This window comes from Pistacia vera, unplaced genomic scaffold, assembly GCF_008641045.1.
Source record: "Pistacia vera cultivar Batoury unplaced genomic scaffold, PisVer_v2 Contig121, whole genome shotgun sequence".
Lineage (NCBI taxonomy): Eukaryota > Viridiplantae > Streptophyta > Magnoliopsida > Sapindales > Anacardiaceae > Pistacia > Pistacia vera.
The window spans coordinates 1108818-1133307 of NW_022195260.1; the positions used below are offsets into that span (position 1 = coordinate 1108818).

General features: G+C 33.6%; 1 protein-coding gene across 2 annotated transcripts; it reads left to right on the forward strand.

Annotated features, from left to right (window-relative positions):
- The first annotated feature begins 4016 nt into the window (after positions 1 to 4016).
- LOC116113792 (membrane protein of ER body-like protein) lies at positions 4017 to 7720 on the forward strand. 2 transcript variants are annotated; one of them, XM_031399958.1, is made up of 7 exons: positions 4017 to 4392; positions 5101 to 5655; positions 5774 to 5872; positions 6181 to 6420; positions 6744 to 6914; positions 7036 to 7097; positions 7218 to 7720. In XM_031399958.1, the coding sequence occupies exons 1-7, from the start codon at positions 4164 to 4166 to the stop codon at positions 7692 to 7694; spliced, it is 1833 nt and encodes a 610-aa protein (XP_031255818.1). In that variant the 5' UTR covers positions 4017 to 4163; the 3' UTR covers positions 7695 to 7720. The 2 variants fall into 2 exon arrangements, with proteins under 2 accessions (XP_031255818.1, XP_031255822.1); XM_031399962.1 differs by having other exon boundaries at positions 6744 to 6896.
- Positions 7721 to 24490: the final 16770 nt, after the last annotated feature.

Below are 24490 nucleotides of genomic sequence, written 5' to 3' on the forward strand. Positions count from 1 at the left end.
TTGCTTATAATGTTGGTTGTTGTGTGGGTGTCCTAAGCAAAGCCCAGTAAAGAACATCTTTAAGGTACGCCAAAAGCCCACATGTGCCCTATGGCCCAATATGTACAATTTGGCTCAATTATCGGCCATAAAGGTATCTCACCTATGTGAGAATTGTTGTAGTACTATAATGATTATATGATGAAGTGATGACTATATTAATACACGTATAATCACACTAATGCACTATATTGATTGCAAGATAATGAGATAAGTAACTATCCGATAATTAATGTGAATGACCACAGCAAACGGGTCCTAACTTTATAACATTATTGTTTAAAAAATAAAACTTTGTGCAACACTTGTCAATATAATAAGCGCCGTTTGGATCGGGGTACATAAGATAACAGGAGTAATCTTTATTTATTTTGTAAGATTCTTGTGTTTGGTTTACAAGTAATAAAATATTATGATAATCTTTTATTGTAAATAGTGTTTACTATTGGTAATATAGGAGGTAATCTTATTACTTTATTAGGGGTTATTATTAAAACATTACCGAGGTAATCTGATTTTTCTATCTATTTTGCCTATAATTAAAAACCATTTCGAACACAATTGCCCTTAAATATCTACCAAATAATAATTATCCAACCCCCTTATATTTGAAAAATGAGCTAAAACGCCCCAACCACAAAAAAGTTTAAAAGTTAACAAAATAAATCCAATCACCCAAGACCAATGTCGGTTGTGACTCACCATCGTCGGTAGTTGGCGTCAATTGCCGTAATAGTGCACGACCAACGAGATTTGACAGTCATGCGCTGGTAAGGCCTTTTTCAACCATGGATGTGATCCATGGTCGAAAATAGCTAAATCTAGTGTTTCTATGGTTGTTTCACGGCCAAAGATGTGGCTGTGAAATGGTACGGTCAAAGATTGACCTTTTCACAACCATGGATTTGTGATCCATAGCCATTTCTAACTTTATCGATGCACGGCCAGCCATATACGACCAGTCATGTGCCATTTCGTTGACTGCTGACGACAGTCGGCGGTGGTGGTTGGCTGCTGGTAGTGGGTGGGGGTGATTTTGCTATAAATTAAAGTTTTACATTGCTAGAGTGTTTTAACAAAATTTCAAATATAGAGATTTAAAAATAATGATTAAAAAAAAATAATAAAAAATGCTATTATATTAATATTTAAAAATGATAGGAATTTAGTTTTATTATATAATATACTCATCTATTTATCCTCCCAATCAAATATATTATTTACCAATTTATTCGAACCAACTAAACATATTTTCTAAACATTTATAATAATCTTTAAAATGATTTTTTTTATTAATATAATATTCTTTTATAATAAAACATTATTGTTAATATAATATATTTTTATAATAAAATATTACTGATAATATAATATATTTTTTATACAAAGTACAAACCGCTATTTTAAGATCTAGGAAAGTGTGCCTAAACCGCTAATAATAATTTTTTGTTATACAAGGTACAAACCACGGTCGAACGACTTACACCTATCCAAGGTTTGTCGTAATGACAATTGGTACCCAAAAAGTTTGGAAACGATAAACTAATACTTTCTGTTATATGTTGTTACTGATTTTCGTTTGTAAAAGGATAATAAAGTAATTTCATGTACAATCACCAAACTTTATTTGAGAAATATTAGTCTATTTTTTTAATTATTTTTAGACCTCTTAAATTTATTAATTTCATCAAATACCCCTAGAAAAAAGTTTAAAAATTAATAAAAACACCCCCATCCACCTATACTTGCCAAATTCCAACAACCACCACTGGTGGTAGTCGGAATCTATCACAACGGTCTACACCACCATTGGAAATTGCCAGTAATTCACTGATCTGCCCTTTTCTGGCTAGATCTGGCCGTTGTTGATGGTCAACGACGGCCATTTCTTTGACCATCGCTGACGGCTAAAAGATGGACATTTGTGGCTGTCAACGGCCACATTTGGCCATAGATTTGATATTTTTCGACCGAAAAAGGTCATATCGACGCGTTACGATACAGATTTGACCGGTCTGTGTTGTAATGTAATTTTCTGGCCAGATTCCAGCGGTGGTGGCCGGAGTCTGACACTACGGATGATGGGATTGTTTTTGTCATTTTATAAATTTTTTATATATTGGGGTGTTTAATTAAATTAACAAATTTAGGAGGTTTTTTTATAAATTTTTAAATTTATAAAATACTAAAATATCAAACTTTTAAAGACATTCTAATTTTTTCACTATTAGCAAATGAAAATCATTAACGGTACATCATAGAAGGTATCTGTTTATCGTTTTTAAATCTTTTTGATACCAATCTATCATTACAGAAAACCTTGGGTAGGTGTAAACGTTCCCCTACAAACCACCATTTCGAGATCTAGGAAAGTGTGCACTTTAAAAGTAGTTTTTGTACGATATATTATTAAATGTTGTAGTTGACATTTAATTCAATAGGTTAGAAATAGAAAATAAATAAATAAAAACAGAATAATTCTATTAATTAATTCATAGGAAAGTTTTAAACAGAATTCAAAATTGATGGCCATTAATGAGGTTGCTAGCATACCAAACTTTACCTACTTTTGTAAGTGTTATAACCGAAAACTTAATACCGATCTATACACCAACACAAAACAATCACACTAAAAAATAAGAAAACACCACAAAATTAAACACAGACAAATCACGATTTACCATAGTTCATTTATCTTTTTATGGATAAGCTATATCCACGTTGAACTCAAGAATGGTATAAGCTCACTACACTTCGATTATTAGAAATAGTCAAGATTACACAGATTCAACACTCACTAGATCTATCCGATTACAACAGCAACCAGCCTTATAAGATACTCTCTGAATATCCCTAACCCGAGAGAACAACACTCTCACCTGAATGATTTAAACCCCCTAATCACTTGACTGATTTAACTCACAATCTGGAAGAAATAATCTCAACCCTAACACAGAGAAGTGCAAACCCAGAGAACCCTAACGTCTGTCTCTCTCTCCAAATCTGAACGAACGTGCGCTTATATATGGTTTGACTTCGTGGTTGATCTTGGCCGTTAGATTTAGAGTGCATTCTGTGGTCTGAATTCGTCCAAGTTAATATGTCTAAAACGACGCTATATTATTGTTACTTAAACGACGCTGTTTCAGGCTTCCATATTTAACAGTAAGTTTTCTCTTCAACTAAATAAATTGATAAAAAAAAATTCACATTGGTGGTATGCACAAAAAGGAAAATTCTTGGACTTCTTTACTTTTATTTATTATTTATAACATAATCTTTACTGTTATAAATATAATGGTATGGATTTATTTTTCATCTTTTTACGTAACACCTTGAATGAACTTCCTTTTTTGTCCTATTGTTATTAATATATTCTATTAAATTAACATCTAGAAATTCTCCTATATCAATGTGACAATATTTGAATTAAATTAAAATTAGGTATCCAGGTGTCATATAATTATTAGTCATATATCTCGGATTAGGATTGTGTGGTTGGTCTTTAGTAAACGATTTAATTATTTTATTTATACAACTTACCGTCCCTCTGCACATGACCATTTAATGCAGTCACAATATAATAAATAATAAAAGAGGTGTAACAGTAGCCTTATAAATAGGTATACAAAGAGTCATATAAAGAGTTATGTAAAGAGTTAAATCTAATCCTTGAAAGAAAGAAAAAAGAGAGAGAAAAAAAGACAATCATAAATTTTAAAGGCTAGATTTGACTCTTTATATAGTTCTTTGTATGTCTCTTTGTAAAATTAGTATTACTCTAAAACAAGTGTACTTTCAAGTGAAAGAGATAGCCAGCTGGATTTCACACATGTAAGGGACACACGTAGAAAACGTTTCTCGTTGACTCAACCTAATAATAATATATTAGCATGGTGATGGGTGCGTGTGAACTTGAAGAAGGTTAGTTAGTTTTTAATTAATTCAGTAAATTATTAATAAGGGATCCATGTGAATGTCAGAAAATGAGTAATACAGTGACCATTACTTGTCATGATCAGGGTTCAGGGACACGGACTTGACTTGTATATAAAAACCAAATGCACGAGGAACCAAGTTGAGCAGTTTTGTTGTTAGTCCTGTGGGCTGTATCTCAAATTGATATGGAACAACAAAAGCATTATCCATGGGAAGACCAACAACAAGATGAAGAAAATGATGAAGCTTCGCAACTGCAAGGAAGGCAGTCTCGCCTCCGCAACAGCTCCAATGTACGCATTGTTGTTCCTACTTACAACGGACATCAAGAAGAAGTGAAAGAAGCGAGAGCATATTCAAATCATGACGAGCTTTACAAGGCTGCTGCTGGGTTTGCAGAAGAAGATAAGGAGGGTACGTAATACGCTGTAGAAAACTTGAGTTTACTTTGACAAACACCATATATTTAATAGCTAATTTAGTTTTTATGGGTTTTATATTTGATAATCACTGAGTAAAAAGGGAAGATAATTTCTATGCAGAAAAGTTCGTTAATTTTTTTTTTTCTATATATAAATGTACTTATTCATAAAATCTTTGAGTTGCACACTAAAGATCTGCATTTATCGTGTTGGGTCTCATCGAAAGTAGTATAACTTGAAAGCGTATGTTCAATGGAGTTCTGAAATTAAGTATGGATGTTCCTCTTTGTGTTTACATGAAGATAATTGATTTATTTATTTAAGTGTCCATCACTTATCACAGAGGTTGGTCAATGTAATTTATGTTCTAGGAGATAAATCTTGATCGTGCTTTTTACTACAGGAAATTTTTTTTCTGCTTAATTAATTACTAATTAATAATCTTTAAGCTTGATTGACTAACAAGATCTCTAAATGTCCTTGTTTGTGAGATTTACTTGAACGAGGGTGATTTGTTGTTGGTTACTATATGGTAATTAAATTTAAGAAAATATGAGATGATCAATTACAAATGATCAGATTAGAATTGTTAGAGAAAACTTATAAGAAGAGGTTATAAGTGTAGCATTACTCTTAAATTTATATCAAAATTTCTTAGGTCTATAATTATATATTTGCTTATATTTTGCATGGTTTTCAGGCACTATTTCGAATGAGATAAATCATAAAAAAGAGGAATGGGACATTCAAACAAGTTTAACCACCGAGGTCAGGGTCAGCAATCAAAATTTTAAAATATTGGAGGATAATGAAATCATATCAGCAATACAAGTGGCGTCACGTGAAGAAGAAAAAACAATTAGTTCTGACGTGCATCTTCATAATACAAATGGATCAAATGTAGATGCTGACTTAATTGAAGAGATTGACCACCCGGAATTGACCGAATTTGATGTTGAGGAGGTAATAAAGAAACAAGATACGCATGATTTAGTTTGTCCCAAGTGTAAGTCTTGTATTACCAGAACGGTAATCCTTGTTCGAAAGAAAAAGCCAAAATTTGTAGTACCTATCGGTGGACGCAATAAAACAAAGCCAACAAGAAAGCCTGAAGCCCCGTTAGATGTTCGTGAAGACACTGAACATACTTTTTCAAATGTTCCTCCAAAAACTGAACCTCTAATCGACAAAAGAAAAACTGAAGAAGATGTGTATTTCAGGTGCCTATCATGCTTCAGCTTTTTCATTCCTAGAGGTATGTTATATTATTATTATTATTATTATTATTATAAATTATCAATGGTTTTGGGGCAAATATCGAAGAGCTTAATTATTTTATTGAATTTAATTTGCTGTCAACTTTGGAAATAAAGATGCGAATAGGAAGGAAGAGGCAGCCGGAAGTGAAAGTGCTGGAGCAAAGGCATATTGGCCCTGGTCTTTTTTTATACCAATCACCAACAAGAAAACAGGTAAATATATAGCTAGCTCCTTATTAATGATTACAGATCAGCATATATATTATTACCTTCAGAATTAATTATTCCCTAAAATCCAAGATGATATTATGTGCATGAGAAAACATGTTTCCTGTAACTGATAATTAACATATATGTATGACAAATCGCTAGTATTTAATTAAATAAGTTACTTTGATCTTAAACTATATATTCATATAGATACACACACTATAATATTTGACAAATTATGCGTGTTGTTGGAAAGGCAAATACAAATGAATGCAATTTCCTCATCTTTGTTTTATATAACATTGGTGTAGGTAATAGGGTATCGGACCCCTCTGATCATATAGAAGAGAAGAATGAAGGCAATAAGCAACCTGTAAGAGATTTCCATGTTAATTCTCCGCAAGGTGATCAAGGTGGATTGGAGTTTATCGCACCTGCCCAACATATTGGACAAATTTTACCCTCTGAAACTTTTGATGGTAGCACTCCTAAAAATACTGTAATTCCTTCAAAACAAAAACAAGATGATGCAATGGTTGGAAACATCACAGGTATTCACAAACTGAGATCATATACATATATATTTGATGTTGCAAGCACATTATAACATAAATATTATTTTTCACATCTTGATGTTGATGTTTGGCCAAAAGTTGGGGGAGCTCTCACCATGGCAAGTTCCAATACATTAACTTCTTTGTTTTGTAGAATTAAGCTATTCAATCTTGAGATATTCATGGCATAATTGCGATTAGTATATTTATTATACTATTAGGAAACCACTTGTGATGAATATACATGTCATACTACGGATACGAATTCTGTAAAAATTATTGCATGTCACAGTAACATTATTTATAATGACATGATGCAGGAGGTGATGTTATTTTACAAGTGGCGTCCGAGCCTGGGAGTACTACAGGAGTTGAAATTAGAGAAGGCCAGGGATGGGATATCTTAAAGAGTATTGTTTATGGTGGTTTAATGGAATCAATTACAAGTTTAGGAGTAGTGTCTTCTGCAGCAGGTGCTGGTGCCACCACATGTGAGTGTTTACTTCCAACGCCTACATTTTATTAGATTAATGCAATTGATTTTATCTTAAATAATTAATATGTTAATTATTTACTTACAAACTTAATCACATTGATCTTGGGTTATTGCAGTGAACATTTTAGCTATGGGATTGGCAAATTTGGTAGCTGGACTTTTCGTCCTTGGTCATAATGTGAGTGATATATATTGATGTCATTTAATGGTCAATTAACTCGATTAAAAATACTTTATATATAAAGCCATCGTTTATTGTTAAACGTAGAAATTATAGTGGAATTTAATTTATATACAGCTTAGACAAATGAAAAATGAGCAATATGGAGAGAATCCAAACCAATTGAATGAAGAAGGTCGATATCAAAAACTACTTGGACGAAGAGGAAACTTCCCACTTCATGCAAGCTTAGCAGTGATATCCTTCCTCTTTTTTGGGTTGCTGCCACCTGTAATCTATGGCTTCTCATTTCGTGAAAGTGACAATAAGGACCTGAAACTAGCAGTTGTTCTGGGTGTATCTCTTATATGCATTATTCTACTTGTTATTGCCAAGTGTCATGTTAATAAGTCACCCCCAAAATCTTATATCAAAACAACACTATACTACTTAAGCACAGGGGTTGTGGTATCTTGTGTGTCGTATTTAGCTGGAGAACTAATTGATAAACTCATGGAGAAGTTGGGTTGGTTCGACTCAACTGCAACTTCAACTCTTGCCATATCATTCATAGAGGCGTCTAAACCTATGGAATCCACATGGGCATCCTTTTGAAGTCTATGCAACGTCTTTTTCTGGGATTGTTCTTTCTATAATTTTCATTGTTACAATGTCCAGTTATTGTTCGTTTAGTTGTGCTTGTTTAAGAGTTAAAAAAGACAAGATTTTTGTTATCTTTTGGTTGTGCTTCAATAATTTTGTATCTATTCCAAGATGTTTAAATTTTGACATTTTCTTGTTCTTTTTTTATTTTTAAATTTTTGAATCTCAAGCATATCCCGAATTTGACTTTGAAATTTTAACTCATGTTGTTTTAAATAAAACTCGCAAACGTAAGAATCTATTCAAGTATAGATCAAATGATATATGAAATCGAATTCACAAGGATTGTCTACAAAAGAAAAAATTAATTAATTAAATTAAATCTATTACTAACTTAGTTCACAAAAACTAATTCTAGTAAATTAAAATGAACTTAAATCTCTGAATTAATAATAAACAAAAGCTAAAACAGAGATCAAATCACTGAATCCACCTATATTTAACTTTTAATATTCTAACTATGATTACGTGGTAGTTAATTAAGATATCAAAATTGTCCCATGTGGATTTTTGAATTATTTCCAACAACACATAACTGTCAGTATTCAAAGATATTATCCCAAATTGAAATGGCCTTTTTCTTTAAATTGCTCACAAAATTTGAATGCAATAAGAGTTGTGTGTTGCTGGAAACGAGCCTCTTGAAATTGCTAAATCGAGAACAAGTTTCTTTGTTTTGTTTGTTCATGAAATTTGACGAAAGTTGTATTCTTTGATCTGGCTTTCTTCCAAGTTTAAGAGTTTTGTAACTTTGTTTTGAGTTTTCTGGTAAATACTGTGATGATTTTGGGGGGTTTTGCTCTCTTTACTTGTAACTGAATGTGATTTTGTTCCTATCCGTGCTTTTTTTTTTTTTTTTTTTTGGATATACATGTTAATAGATGCTTATCTCCAGCTGAGTTGGTTCAAATTTTATGATTTTTTGTTTCTATTGTAGTTTTTGAAGGAGTTGAATATGATTGTCTAGAGATCAATAATATTATATTCACAAATATTTGTCATTAACTTTCTCTCACAAACGCGATGTGTCAGTTCGTGATTAGTCAGTTTACAATAAGTCATGTTATTCAAATACAAACTAACCAATTACGAGCTGACACATCAACGTTTGTGAAAAATGTTTGTCAATTTATCTTTATTCTAAACGAAATTTTGATTTTGTATGCCTAGCCCCTAGGTATGCTACTTTTCTATGGTTTCGTGGGTTTAGTGACATCGCCATATTCAACAAGTTTGAAATCTAACAAACACATCCCTTGTAAGTTTGAAATCTAACAAACACACACTCTTGAGCTAAATTAAATCCAAAATTTGATTAATACATAAAGGCCAAACAACATGCACCCACCCATAGTTTATCGTAAAGACAATTTGGTACCTAAAAAGTTTGGAAATAACAAATACCCACTTTTAGTTAGATTCTGTTAGTGAATTCCATCTGTTGAAGGACAGTGTGGTAATTTTTTATTTAGCCGAAAAAAAAAAAGCAAACAAGTGGTGGACGTTTTCAAATCCATAAAATTTTTGGTAGCCGGTGACAGGAAATGACCGGAGAAATCTTACAATCAGTCACCAATAAGCCTAGACTCCAGCAGTCGGTTGTTGGGCAGACTAAGAGTTGGATGCGACAAAAAGTCGAACAAGTGGTGGCTGACAATAAAGCTACGGCGACCAAGAAAAAATACCACAACAGCAACACAAACACTTCTAAACAGCCACCCACCTATCAAGCACCAAAAAACTAGCAAAACATGAAAGAAAAGGCCGCAAAACGTGACTGTCTCGCAGTGACAAATGCAGGTCATGGACGGCAAATGACAAGTGGAGAGTGCTAGTGGAGGAATGGGTTTTGAAGAGGAGAGTCGGTTTGCTCAAGATCAACAATTATTTACCCCAAATAATAATAGTAGGAAGAAAAAGGAAGAAGAATAACAAACCTTAAACATTAAGATTAAAAAGCATATTATCAATTAAGTAATCTTGATTTTACAGAGATACGAATGAAAGAATGGAGGAGGAAAATCCTGTATTCACTAACTCTAATTCCTATGAATCAACTAAATTCCCTTAAACAAGTAAAAACTCTTCACTTGAGAGAGAGAATATGTTTGTAGCTCTTCAATAAAAAAGGCATCAGCTTCTTCAACAATATAATAAGCACAAAAATGAATCAATAGGAGATGATTGTCTCAAAATAGTTGAGTCCATCTAAATCTGGAGCAAATCTAGCCTTCCCAAAACTCGGTTTGATGAAGATAAACCCACTTGCTTCTTCTCCATGTGGGAAGTTTTATTCACCCTTGTAGAATCCTTCGACTCCGACTGCATGTTGTTTACCTTCTTCGTTGCAAAAAGAAAAAGAAGCCCTCACCTTCTGCAGAAAGAATTCAGCACAGAAAGCATCAAAGATGTTGAACATCGAATTCATGGTTGCTAGAGAGACTTGATTTTGATTGAATATTTCTAAAACCGATTTTTCAAATCCGGTTGGGGATGGAGGAGGATGGTGATGGGAGGTGAGATCAACAGAAAAGGTGAAGGAAAAAGGAAAGAAAGCCAACAAGAATGCCAGCGACGGCTGCGGCTTTGAAGAAGAAATGTGGAAGATGGAGCGTTGATGGAAGAAAGGTGAGTTTAACTGAACAAGAAAGCGATAAAATGACATAATTATCCTTTATTTGTTTTTGAATTTACCACATTATCCTTCAACTGACGAAATTCACTAACAGACCTGACGGAGAGTGGGTGTTTATCATTTCTAAATTTTTTGGGTACCAACATGTCTTTATGACAAACTATGGGTGGGTGGACGTTATTCAGCCAAACATAAAGATAAAAACAAAAATACTAAGCTGGTACCATATTAAATTTTGAGAATAGTTACAGTTAGAAATCAGAGGTCAGCACAAAAGGAGGCTATAGCAAAAGCTCAACGTCAGTAGAGAGCAAAAAATCTCTAAATGCTTCTACTTTCTTTAACCCCTTTATGAGTTCCCAACTTGGTTAATTTCAACGACCTTCAGCTGTCTTTAACAAACTTCAAAAGATCAGCGGTGATCTCCATCTCAAACTCTTCAAACGAAACCCATAAAATTCCTCACGAAAGTAGTAGATCTTTCTTCTGCGATCAGAGTGGCTTAATTAATGCCTGTAAATGTAGTTGGCAGTTTCAAAACGATCATTGGTTGACGAATCTGAACTACGAAGACCTCAGCTTGTTTAAGTCAACGGCTTTGAAGTCGAGCAAGCTTTCAAAGGAGTTATTTGGGCTCGCTTATTACAACCTAAATCCACTGCCGGTGCTCGAGATCCTGCTATAACCAACCAAACTCGAAACCAGACACTTTACGCATTTCAAGCTCTTTAATTGAGTGTTTCTGCGTATTGGGTCTCTTGTTCTGGGGTGGAAACTTGGTGGGTTTGTGTTGAAATTGGAGTTTAGTGAGTGTTTGGGTTTTTGTCTCGGTGGTGATTGTGGCAGCGGCGTGTGGTGTTTGAGATGGTCACTAGTGGTGGGTCAGCGTGAATCGAAAGTGGGACTCAAATTTTGTCTGTGGGAGTGAGGAAAACCATCCAAACGATCAAAGAGATTTTGGGTAAGAGTGGCTTTGAAACTTTGAAGATGAAGATTGAAATCTGAAGATGGAACTTTGAAAATGCAGAAAGAAATTTTGTTAGGGATTTTGCATTTTCACTGACCCCATTTTGGCACCGGACCGATTGAATCAATGGTTTGCTACTGTTTCAAATAACCAGGTTTAATGAGGGTTAAATCCTATAACCAGGTTTAATGAGTGTCTGGAGTCTGGACTAGTAAAGGCCCCAGATCCGGTATGACCGGTTGAACGGATCAGGTTTTAAAACATGGTTAGGGAGTTGAAAAATGTTGCTTAATCCATGTTATGTATAAGCACTGATTGGCTCCTATTATAATATGTAAGGATGGTCTATGTACTCTACCACAAGAATTCATTCACATCCATTGAGAAAACTTTTGAGTGTACCATGTTACCTACATTTTGTTATGCATTTTGTTATAAACTGCCCTGATGGAGATTGGGCTTCAGATTTTCTTCAAATTTACATATTTAATTTCTTGTGTTTTAGTGTTTATGTACTTGTTTTCTATAGATTATATGCTTGCGGGTCTTAAATTGATGAGAAATTGAGTTGGTCGTGAACTTATGTGCTGAATTGAATTGAATTTGGAGTGGTTGATTATGGGAGTATAATTGTAAAAAATGAAAACTGTAGGAATTATAAGGGTGTAACTGTCAAAATTGAAAATTTGAGTGAACAATATGGATACCTGCAAGTCCAATTGTAACCGTATAGCGTAAGGTTCGAGTTTAATATTTTGGATCTATTTAGATCTGTACCGGTTGGGTCTTTACCCAGCCCGCCCACTCGCCCGTTTTCAATTTAAAACCAGCAAGCATATAGTCTACCTGTACTATTGACTCTAGTTTTCAATTTTGACGGTTATACCCACACAATTTCTACAATTTTATTTTTTACAATTACACACCCTCACAATCAACTACTCCAAATTTAATTCAATTCACCACTTTCTCATCAATTTAAAACCAGCAAGCATATAGTCTATAGAGAACAAATACATAAACACTAAAACACAAATACAAACAAAATAACATAAATACAAAATTATAATTTACAAATACAAATACAAAAACATAACATAATTTAATTAAAGAAATTCTTAATCAGCTCATGTTCATTCCACAATGTTGGTGTTAGTGGAGTCTCTTGATTCCGCACTACCTGAACGAAGATTGAGTTAAAAATTAATGAATATTATCAAATTGAATTATTAATTGACTTGAATGAGCGATAACTAAAAGATATTTTTCACTTCAATTTAATCTGACTTTTTAACTCGTGTTTCTCTAGTCCAACTTAAATTTAACTCATACATGCATGTTTCCGAAATCCAGATTGATCATTTAATCTGCAAATTCAAATAGGAAAGCTATCAACTAATACATTATTTTACTGATGCATCTCCTCTTTATGTTTGTTACTGCAAAAAACACTTAGTTAAAATATACAGATATACATATTACTATTGTAACCATATACAAACTAATTCTTTGATACTGATGCAGCCACATTCTGGCCGGGTACTTCGGTGATATTCAGCATATTATTCATCTCCGTGCAAACATGTTAGACGTGTTTTGAATTTGGGGAGACATGTTTATAGTAATACTAGCATTTTCATGGAGTATTAATAATGTTTAGAGTAATACTCTATAAACACATACATGAAGCATGACAAGTAACCACAATAAAAAGATGCATGTATTACATAGACAACTGCTAGTTTTATTATTCTACATCAACACAGATGCATTTATTGGCTGTTGTAATTAATTAAATGATAAGAGTTAAAGACCTAATTATACTTGATGCTCAAAGAAGTGCATCTAAAGCTATATCTCGTACATTCAATTTATTTATATCTCGTACATTCAATTTATTTCTAGCTGGAATATAAATAATTGAATAAAGAAGTGATAGATGATATACTACTATTTAGATGTAAGAGCTAATGGAATTTATGTGAACTATATATATTATATGGTAATACGTATATACTGCTATGACAGCATTACGTAGAACTTGTTATTACATTATGTAGAACTCCCTAGTCTATCCTCGGTTTTTTCTCCCTATTTCTCTATCAATAATACTATATTTACAAAAAAATCTTACAAAGATTTTTATACAAAGTGAAGTGGCAAAAAATGAATGGAAGAGTGAAACAAAAAGTCAAACTCATTAAATTCATTATTCCATTCATTTTTTGTCACATCACTTTGTGTGGAGATATTTATAAAATTTCTTTGTAAGTGTAGTATTACTCTTTCTCTATAATCTATCTTGTTCTTCTGCTAGTTCTCCATCACTCCTACTACAACAAATTTATAATGCTTCTAAAATCATAAAAGAATTCGTTTTGTTTCAAATCAAAAGACACCATGGCGAAGCCTTCATGGCACCACCTCCTCCTCATCTGATAACAAAAACAACCCCATTTCAGCCTCAGATTCTTCTGCTTACTCTGTCTTGGTCTTCGAAGCTCTCACCATGGTACACATCTAATCGTTAGAGGCTTTGCTTCATGAAGCTCAATGACGTTCTTTATATGGAACTAAACTTAGGGCTTCTACAAATCATAAATTGAATTTTGCGTTTTCCTTTTTGGCTTATTTAATTGACTTGTCAAATTTTCAAATGGTCCCCATATTTTTATAAAATTTTAATTTAGTCTGGTTCTTGATTCTAACTTTCGAGAACCAGACATGACCCTCATAGGCTCGATTCCAGGTAGAAACCAGAACCTTGGGTACCCATTGATTCCGATTCTATCCTAAATTCTTGCACATCCCTATGGAGAAGTGTAGAGTGTATATAAAATGGACATGATGGTAATAAATTAAATTAGTTAGTTCACTTGGTTTAGGGTCATGGAAGTTAGTCGTTTTATTTTGGTACAAATTATGGGTAATTAAGTAATATCCCTTAATTTAATCTAATTGGTAATTTATTGAACCGTATTAGATAGTCAAAGTTGTGGCAACAATTCAAGATAGTGAAACCTAAAACTAAACAATTTTTAGAATTTACTAAAAAATATTTAATATTAGTTATTCATAAATTTACTATGAAATTTGAACCCAAATCAAAAATAAAAAAGATCCATCCCGGGCTAGATCTTGATCGATTTACTAGATCTCATGAAGGAAGAAGGGTTGGACTAACTATCGCCCAACACAAATCACACGCGGGAAATGCAAAGCCAATTGGAGAGAAAAAGTGAAAAACCATCAAATCTACTTATAAAATTGGGGGTGAGCGGTTTCGGGTATCCTGTATTTTTCAAGAGAACCGGAATTGAAACCACACAGTGCAGGTTCTCAAAAAAAGGAATCGGAACCGCACAGTGTAGGTTCTTAAATTCAAGGAACCGGAACTAAAATACAGGTAAAATCAATTACCCCCCTATTAGTTAAAAAAATAACAAAAATACCTTAAAAGTTTACAAATACACTCCTAACAAATTTTGATTACTCATTCATCTGTGTCCAATGTGACTCATAAATCCTCTAATCTCAACATTTGAATTCAATCAATTCATCACAATTCACATAAAATTCCTCAATCAAAACCAAAACCAAAACAATTAATTAATTTAATTAAACAATCATACTATAAATCTATAATTTAATATTATAATGAATTAAATTTCTAATCATTTAATTAAGTATTGTACAAATATTTATAATGAAATATTATAATTAATTAAGTAATCATATTATAAATCTATAATGTAATGTTAGAATTAATTAAGTAATTATTTAACTATAATGTAATGTTTTAATTAATTAAATTTGTAATTATTTAATTAAGTATTGTACTAATGTTTATAATAGAATGTTATAATTAATTAAGTAATCATTTGTTTATAACATAATGTTATAATTAATTAAGTAATCATACTATAAATTTATAATGTAATATTATAATTAATTAAATTTCTATTCATTTAATTAAGTATTGTACTAATGTTTATAATAGAATGTTATAATTAATTAAGTAATCATTTGTTTATAACATAATGTTATAATTAATTAAGTAATCATACTATAAATTTATAATGTAATATTATAATTAATTAAATTTCTATTCATTTAATTAAGTATTATGCTGATGTAGTAAATTACTAATTTTTATAATATAATGTCATAATTAATTAAGTAATTATTTAATTATGTAATGTTATAATTAATTATGTGATCATATAGAAGAAATGTCCAAAGGTCGGACCCAAGAATAAGAGCTTCAAGAAGCCAACGGCAAAGGCAGAGAAGGTCAATGCAAAAGGAAAATATTTCCACTATGGAGAAGATGGACAGTGGAAGAGGAATTGTCCTCAATACCTAAACAGTCTGAGAAAAGGCAAAGGAAAAGCAGGTACAAACCAATGTCTTATGATTGAATATGAATTAGGTGTTAATTCAGATAGTCATTCCAGGATACTAGATTTAGCAGCAACATCTCATCTTTGTTCATCTTTGCATGTATTTCAGAATAGTTCTGAGGTGACAAAGGGTGAGATCATTTTGAGGATGGCAAATGGGCACGAGTTGTAATCGAGGCCTTGGGGACTTGCCCAATAAAACTACCTTTAGGATATGTTTTGAATTTATTTAAAGTATTGTACTTTGAAAAAGCCACTAGGACACATCATTTCTATTTTTGCTTTGTGTAAAGCAGGTTACCATGTACTATTTAATGAAAATGAATGTTCAATATATTTTGGTAAAACTGTGAATACAAACGGCTTGTATGTCTTGGAACAAAATGATTATGCTTCAATCAATGCCATTTCCAATAAAAGAACTCGATCTGAATCAAATCCTAAAATTATATGGCATCATAGATTGGATCATATAGGAGAGAGAAGATTAGTATAGCTTGGAGAAAGTGGGATCATAAACTCATTAGGTTTTAAACCCTATCCAACCTGCAAATTGTGTATCCAAGGAAAGATAACCAAGTCTCCATTTAAGAATAAAGGAGAGTGAGCTAAAGAACTATTAGGACTCATATATACAAATGTGTGTGGACCATTCAGTACTTTAGCCAAGGGAGGATTTGAATACTTCATTACCTTTGCAAATGATATGTCACGATATGGGTATTCGTATTTAATGAAATACAAATCTGAATCCTTTGAAAAATTTAGAGAATTCAAGAATGAAGTAGAAAATCAAACTGGAAAGAGTATTAAAATACTACAATCAGATCATAAGGGGTGAATACTTGAGTATAGAGTTTCGGGAGTTCTTAAAAGAAATTGGATCATCTCACAATTAACTCCTCGTTATACACCCCAGCTTAATGGAGTGTTTGAAAGGAGAAATTGTATCCTATTGGATATGGTGCGATCGATGATGAGTTTTCCAGACTTGCCAATGTCTTTGTGGGGATATGTTCTCCAGACCAGTCGTGCACATCCTTAATAGGGTCCCGTCTAAAATTGTCCAAAAAACACCGTATGAGATATGGTATGGAAACTGTCGAAGTCTAAATTACATGAAGATTTGAGGCTATCCAACATATGTTAAATTAATTAAATATGATAAGCTGGATGTTAAATCTAAGAAGGGTCGGTTCATTGGATATCCTAAAGATGGTTTAGGATATTACTTTTACTTCCCAAGTGATCAAAGAGTTTGGATCAGTAGAAATGCACGCTTTCTTGAGAATGAGTTCTTATAGAAAGGCAGTGTTTGAAGAAATATTGAACTCAAGGAAGAGTCCGAAAAGCCAAGAATCGAGATTGCTAAAGCTGGAACATCCACTCAGCGAACCTTAGTATTAGATACTATAGTTCCAGTGTGAAAGTCTTCTAGAATATCTAAACCTTTGGAAAGATATGTGTTCATACATGAGCAAGATTTTGAATCTTACTTAGTGGGAGTAGATGATCATGTGATGATCCTAGAAGGTACGAAGAAGTAATACTGGATAGAGATTCAGGAAAGTGGCTAGAAGTAATGGATTATGAGATAGAATCAATGCAAGCCAATCAAGTATGGTCACTTGTGGATCCACCAAAGGGAATAATTCCTATAGGCTGTAAATGGGTCTACAAGAGAAAAGTTGGCAAGAATGGGAAGGTAGAGACCTCAGAGCTCGTTTGGTAGTGAAAGGTTATACTCAGAAACAAGGATTTGATTATGAGGAAACCTTTTTACCTGTAGCTATGATTAATCCATCTGTATAATGCTAGCCATCGTAGCATACCATGATTATGAAATTTGGTAGATGGATGTCCAAGCAGCTTTCCTTAATGAGTTTATTGAGGAAAACATCTATATGGAACAATGAATAGGTTTTATATCCTCTGTTGAAAAACATAAAGTATGCAAGTTGCATTAATCCATTTATAGATTGAAGCAAGCTTCAAGAAGTTGGAACATTCGAGTTAACGACATAATCAAATCGTTTGGTTTTGTCAAGAATCCGGATGAACCCTGTGTTACAAATGGGTTAAAGATCATGCCATCACGTTTCTCATATTATATGTAGATGACATATTTTTTATGGGAAATGACGTAGGTATGATGACTGAGGTTAAAGTCTGGTTATCTAGAACCTTCTCAATGAAAGACTTAAGAGAAACGACCTATGTCTTTGGCATTCATGTCTATAGAGATATAATGAAAAGGATAACTGGATTATCCTAGAAATTATACATTGAGAAAATGCTGAAAAGACTCAGCATGGAGAACTCTAAGAGAGGTGTCTTGCCCTTCACTCACGATCTTCATCTTTCCAAAGAGATGGGTCCAAAGAACAATGAAGAGCAACATCGGATGCGTAGTGTGCCTTATGCGTCTACCGTAGGCAGCTTAATGTACACAATGCTATGTAAAAGACTTGATATAGCTTATGCTGTAAGTGTTACGAGCATATATCAGTCAAATCCAGGGGAGAAACATTGGTCAATTGTAAAATAGATCCTTAAGTACTTAAAAAGAACTAAGGATCTAATTCTGAGTTATGGATGTTCAAAATTAAACATTCAAGGATACTTAGAATCTGATTTCCAGTTAGATATTTACGATAGAAAGTCTACATCAGTGTACATTTTTATATGTCATAGAGGTGTGTGAGTGTTGGAAATGCAGATTTATTTAGTGATTTGGGGGGTGAAACTGTAAGGAATTTAAAGTTTAATGCATGATTTATGATGTGAATCCTTGCATGTTTCATTATCTTTCTGAATCACGGGTTTTGTGCGTGTTTTCATGTATTTAGGTGCAAAAGAATGGATTATTCGTGCTTATGCTAGTGTTCAGACATCTTGGACCCATTGAGTGCGGATAAATCAAGGCGAGAAGAAAAAAAGAGTGAAATTCCGACTTTGCATCGCAACATGATTTCCTAAGCTGCGATATGGTACGATTTTTTTCGAAGAAGAAATAGCCTGAAAAGCAACAGGGTGCAATTCAACTGCGTTGGGGCGCAATTAAACTGAGCTGTGGCGCAAATAAACTGTGCTGAGGTGCAAATTGCGTAGAATGTAAAAATGTCGCATTTCTAATCCTAATTTTGGCGACTAGTATTTACAAGTTTGCCATTTTGTCTAAAAACTATATAAAGGCAACTTTAGTCTTTTTTTAGGAAGCTTTTAGGTTTGAGATTCACATTTTGGAGAGAATACATTTAGGGCTTCTTGGAAAGGTGGAGCTTGGAGAGGAGAGGAGGTTCTCTTCCTCTCCTCCTCCTTTGTTCTTCACGATTATGGTTCTAGGTGTAATCATTTCTTTTCCTTTATGTTGTGGTTTGTTTTCTAGGGATTTGATGTAATCTAATTGAAGGCTTGTGCTTTATTATTATTCTATTTGTTTGATCCATTCTATTATGTTCTAGATTCATTCATTGCATTTAACTCAATCTTTAGTTGATATAAGGCCTGATCAACCTTGATGTTAGTTAATTGACTGTATGAGACATGATTGGTTATGGAATGATTGATTTGTAACCCTGCCTGGGTATAGATTGGTTTTGTCTTTAAAATCGTCTTGCACTTAATAGGTTTTCGTTATTAGACTAGGCTATACGCCACTAGCTAGTTTAGTTGATGGAAACACTAGGTTATTCCAAATGGCCGCGATAATACCTTAGAAACGAGAGACATCGCGTCTATCTTAATTTGCTCTGTGAATGGATAATTTGTGCCTATGCGAATTGGTTCCTTTGTTGTTTAAACTAGGCTATATGCCACTAGCTAGTTTGAATGATGAAAGTACTAGGTTGAACCCGATGATGTACGAACCCTAGAACGGAGCAAAAAGAATGATAGTTTGATGATGAATACATTGTGTTAGAGTAGGTGCCCTAGAGCCAATCAATTATTGTAGAATTAACTCTCTGAAATAATTTTTATTAATCAATAAAAGACAATTTTCCTCTATATCATGTAAATCATAATTGCGTGTATTAATATATGTCCTTAGGATGGTAGAACTGTGACGAGGATATCAAGTGTTTCAAATCTTGATAGTGAGAACCCTATGATCACATATGGTGGCCATTCTAGAAATGTCCGTAGCCCTAGTATTATTTTGACTAAGGACATAAATAATACGGTAAGTGCTATCATAGTGTTGAACGACCCTGTCGAAAGACAATGACTGATCTCACTTGTCAAGGTTGTTTGCTGACAACCTGGTGTGACACATTGGTGCTTGTTGTAGGTAAGTTCACTGGAAATTCTCTAACAAATGGTAGTGCATGTGATCCTTAGACTTGAGATCACTAGAACGTCTTGTGCACTGACTGATGTAGTTTGACACTAGCCTAACGTAGTTCTATTTAGAGCTATCAATACGGTAATGATTGGCTGCATCGAGGAGTGTATCAAGACTATGGTGGATTGACAAAGGATTCATCACTCCCGGGTATGGGAGAAGTTATCTCACGGCGTAATTCAGTGAATGACAATGATACTAAAGCTATGGCCACAGTGGGATTGAGTTGTTGCTCAATCTAATTTATTATTCCGGTCATTGGTCCAGTAATTGAATACAAAGATATTGAAGATAACTGAGGTTGACACTATTTCTGTACCTTAGCCTCGATGAGATAACAGATGATGAAAGGATTGGTTTGCACGGTAACCATATCATTGATAGGCAAGCTGTTTCGCTGAATTCAAACCTATTGGGTGGCCATGATGCCTTGCTAGAGGCCAATCTTGGTCTGTGTTTAGTGAGACGATTGATTGATGTCAATTGCTAGACTACTCACTGCTGATATGATGAGAAGCCTTCGGGTCACACACATAGTAGACAGATTAAGGATGAATTGGTGAGACAGGGTATTTTTGTCATTTATGATGGAAATGATATTTTTGTCTTTTGAGATGCAAGGACATTTTGGTAATCTCAAAGTGTAATTAAATTTGTTGAGGTCGTTGTCTATATTTAATTTCATAGTGAAATTAAAATTAGTGAGATTATGTATTTAAATATATTCATATATTTAAATATTATATATATTATTTAATATTAATATTTGATGATATTAATAAAGATAATATATGAATATAAAAATCATATTTGAATTTGAATAAGATGCCATGTGGATTATTACCTTACTTGGTGATGAGGATTAACTGTTCTAGTCATAGAATAAATTTATTCCTAACTAGATTAGGGTTTTAATTTTTGTTGCATATAAAAGGCAACTTAAAATTAAAATAAAATGGGTGAACACATTAATTAAATCCAGGCCACTTACCTCACTCTCTCTCACGTTTTTCACTTGGTGGAGAAGAGAATTTTTCTTGAAGAAAAATTTTGCATCCTTTTTGCTTTTGTGTCTTGCTAGCACTTGGACCGCAAGTCGATCACCTCCCTGTCTTCCTGTGGATACCGAGAGTTCACTCTTATCTTAGAGTGGAAGCAATTCGTATCGATTGAAGGAGCCTCCAAATGTTGGTATGAAATCTGGAAATTTTATATTCAATATCATTTCATATGTAAATAACGTAAATCAGGTATAAGGTTCTTGGGTTCAATGTTGTTATTGGGGATTTTATTTTTGTTTTCCGCTGCGTAAACCCCATCAGCGACCAACACATAGCCTGATAATTATGATGGAGTTAGAGCCTTAGGATTCTTTGTAGACAGTTAGATTTAGATTTATTTTAATGTCGTTTATATGTTTTCTTTATTTCAATTCTTGTTATTTTCATCAAGGCACAGTTTCTAGGATCGCAAGAGCACTTCCAGTTTTTGGGGATTGACCATTATTGTACACTATGCTGTGATTGTGACTCGTGCATTTGTGAAGGATTAAACTTTGTATGTTTGTCAAGGTGCTGTTAGTTGGAAAAATTCCAAATAGACAATTACATCAGACTCCACTATAGAAGCTAAATACATTGCTGTTTCAGAAGTAGCAAAAGGAGGCTGTTTGGATGCAAAAGTTCGTAATTGAACTAGGTGTGGTTTCGAACATGGCTTAGCCGATAAGCATGTTCTGTGACAATACTAGAGCTATTACACAAGCACAAGAACCAAGGGCACACCAAAAATCCAAACATATTCAGCGCAAGTATCATATTTTAAGAGAATTCGTTGGAGGTTATAATTCTGAAGACACCTTCAGTAGAAAATGTAGCTGATCCACTGACCAAGGCGATGACACTAAAGTAATTGGACCATCATATTGAGAAGATGGGTATGACATACAACATCAAATGGCTTTAGTACGAGTGGGAGTTTGTTAGTGTATGCCCTAGAAACCATTTGTGTTTTCAGTTTCAGAGCATTATGTTTTGTATCAATATATCATAAATGATAGAAGAAGGAGTTTTTCAATTCATATATATAAATTGCTTCCTTTATTCAGTCATGCATTTAAAATAAAGTATGTATATGAATGTATCAAAAGGTTCCTCACGAAAGTAATATTATTTGGGCAACTATATTGCATAGTAGGCATACTAGATGCTTCCAAAAGATATCATGAGTTGATATAAGTACGGATGATAATGATAGTCATGTCGTTAGGGCATTAGTATGGATTAGCAATTGGTGAACTATTTTTCTAACGTGACCAAATAACGATAAATCACTTGGAAAAGCATCTAGTCAATGATTTATCGTTTGGTTATATCAGTGCACGATGTGGTCCTTTGACCTGAGACATAGAGGTCGGATTCGAAACGGATGAGTATGGTTCATATGGTGTATAAGTACGAGACTAGTTATGTTTCGTATAAGAAATCCTATTTGGTCATACGTTGCTCATATGCGGAAACAAACGATGGTCAAGACAGGATCCATTGACTTATAAATATAGGATTAGGAGTATCGTTGACTCCATCTGGATCTGGGTTCCTGGACAAATGTCGATAAATGTTAGAAACCAAAATCTCTGGCCAGAGTATATTATTAGTCACGTGGAAGTAAGTTTGTGATGACAAGTTCCGGACATATTAATTGACGATTTGGTAGAAGATCGAGTTTAGGATTTTTGACTTTCCATGAATCTGTACTCGATCATGATGTATTAATGGAGGGACTTTACCTACATGGTACATATGATCTGAAAAGGGTTCGATGAAGTATTTTTTTCATTATGGTTTAGGGACTATGACATATTGCTAGATGTTTACCATAGCCGTTGGGCCTCCGGACAGATTTTCGAATTCATCCAGAACTGGCTCATGGCTAATCCATGGTGGACCCACATGGTCAGACCAATAGCCTTGAAAAGTTAGAGAAGAATAAGAGAGAGAAATGACTATTCGAAGAGGGCTAGCACCTTCTAAGGGTAATGACATGATTTTTATGGTAATTGTTACATAGAATATACATTTATTTCAATATTCTCAAAATCCAATCCTATTATATTCAACTCAAAATATTTAGATTTTTTTGACTCCCTATGTTTGTTAATTTAACTAAACACTCTCAAATATAAAAGTTTATAAATTGACAAAAACACTCTCATCTACCCACATATTCCCGGCAGCCGGCCACCACCATCGGAAGGTGGCTTGAATCTTTTGGAATGGCACATGACTGGCTGGATGTGGCCAGTCGTGTGCCTATCTGGCCTTTTTCGGCTAGATCTACTATGAATTTGGCCGAAAAAGGTCAGATCTACGACCAAGATCTAGTCATCAGTGATAGCCATATCTTGGCCGTCGTTGATGGCCAATCGATGGCCAAGATATGGCCGTCGTCAACAGCCAGATCTATGGTGGATCTGATCGAAAAAGGCCAGATCAGCACACTATCGACTAGATCTAGTCGGTCGTACACCATTTCAGCGACTTTTCGCCACCGTTCGGTGATTTGTGTTTTCCAGTTTATACTGACTACTATAAAATCTTGTCAAAAATTCATTTTTGATTATTTTTAGGTACTTAAATCAGGGGGTAGTTTTTAATAGAACACTTTTGGTAAGTTACAAGTGACTCATTTTTGTATGTACTTTCTCCATTTTTCAGTTTACAGTGCTTTTCATATTGTAAAATATCCATTTTTTATTAAGCTTTTGCCTTCACTGATGTCTTGGCTTTTATCAGTTTACGTGGTTATGTCGTCAAGTTGATAGCTTGGAAGATTTTTCAGCTCTACTGACTATGTGATATTCTTTCTCTACAGATTCGGTCTCAAAGTTCCTAGCATACCTTTGTCTAGTTTTCAGATCTCAGAAACTCTAAGAAAAAAACCAATCGCAAGAATAGCATTTTTATGGAACCAGGGGATTTGGAATTTAAGAACATTGGCCAAAGGGGTTGGTTGGAATAACTTCATCAAGGCATGGATTTTGACTCTGATTCTTCTGCCTTGCATGGTACATTAAAGTTATCTGTTCTCATGTCCCACATAAATTTTGGCATTATGAGTTTATTTTACTTAGTATACTAGATTTTTAATATAAAGATCCTCTAGGATCATAATTAATACGATTACTAGTTAATTTTAAGTTTTTTGCCATACAGGCTTGATCATGCAATTAATATCTGTTCATGTGGGGATATTAAAGCAAGGCTTGATCAACAAGTAATATGTAAATCTTGTCTTTCTTCTAATTAATTAACTATTAAATCATAATAGTTGAACTTAAAAGATATCATAATGAAACCGATAGTTAATTTAGTTTACCTTAATTTGTGTATGATCCAG

Excerpts from the sequence above, each read along its gene's own strand:
- LOC116113792 (XM_031399958.1), top strand. The coding sequence starts at position 4,164 with ATGGAACAACAAAAGCATTATCCATGGGAAGACCAACAACAAGATGAA. Across the intron at positions 4,393-5,100 it reads TGCAGAAGAAGATAAGGAGG|GCACTATTTCGAATGAGATA; the intron begins GTACGTAATACG and ends CATGGTTTTCAG. Across the intron at positions 7,098-7,217 it reads TTTTCGTCCTTGGTCATAAT|CTTAGACAAATGAAAAATGA; the intron begins GTGAGTGATATA and ends ATTTATATACAG.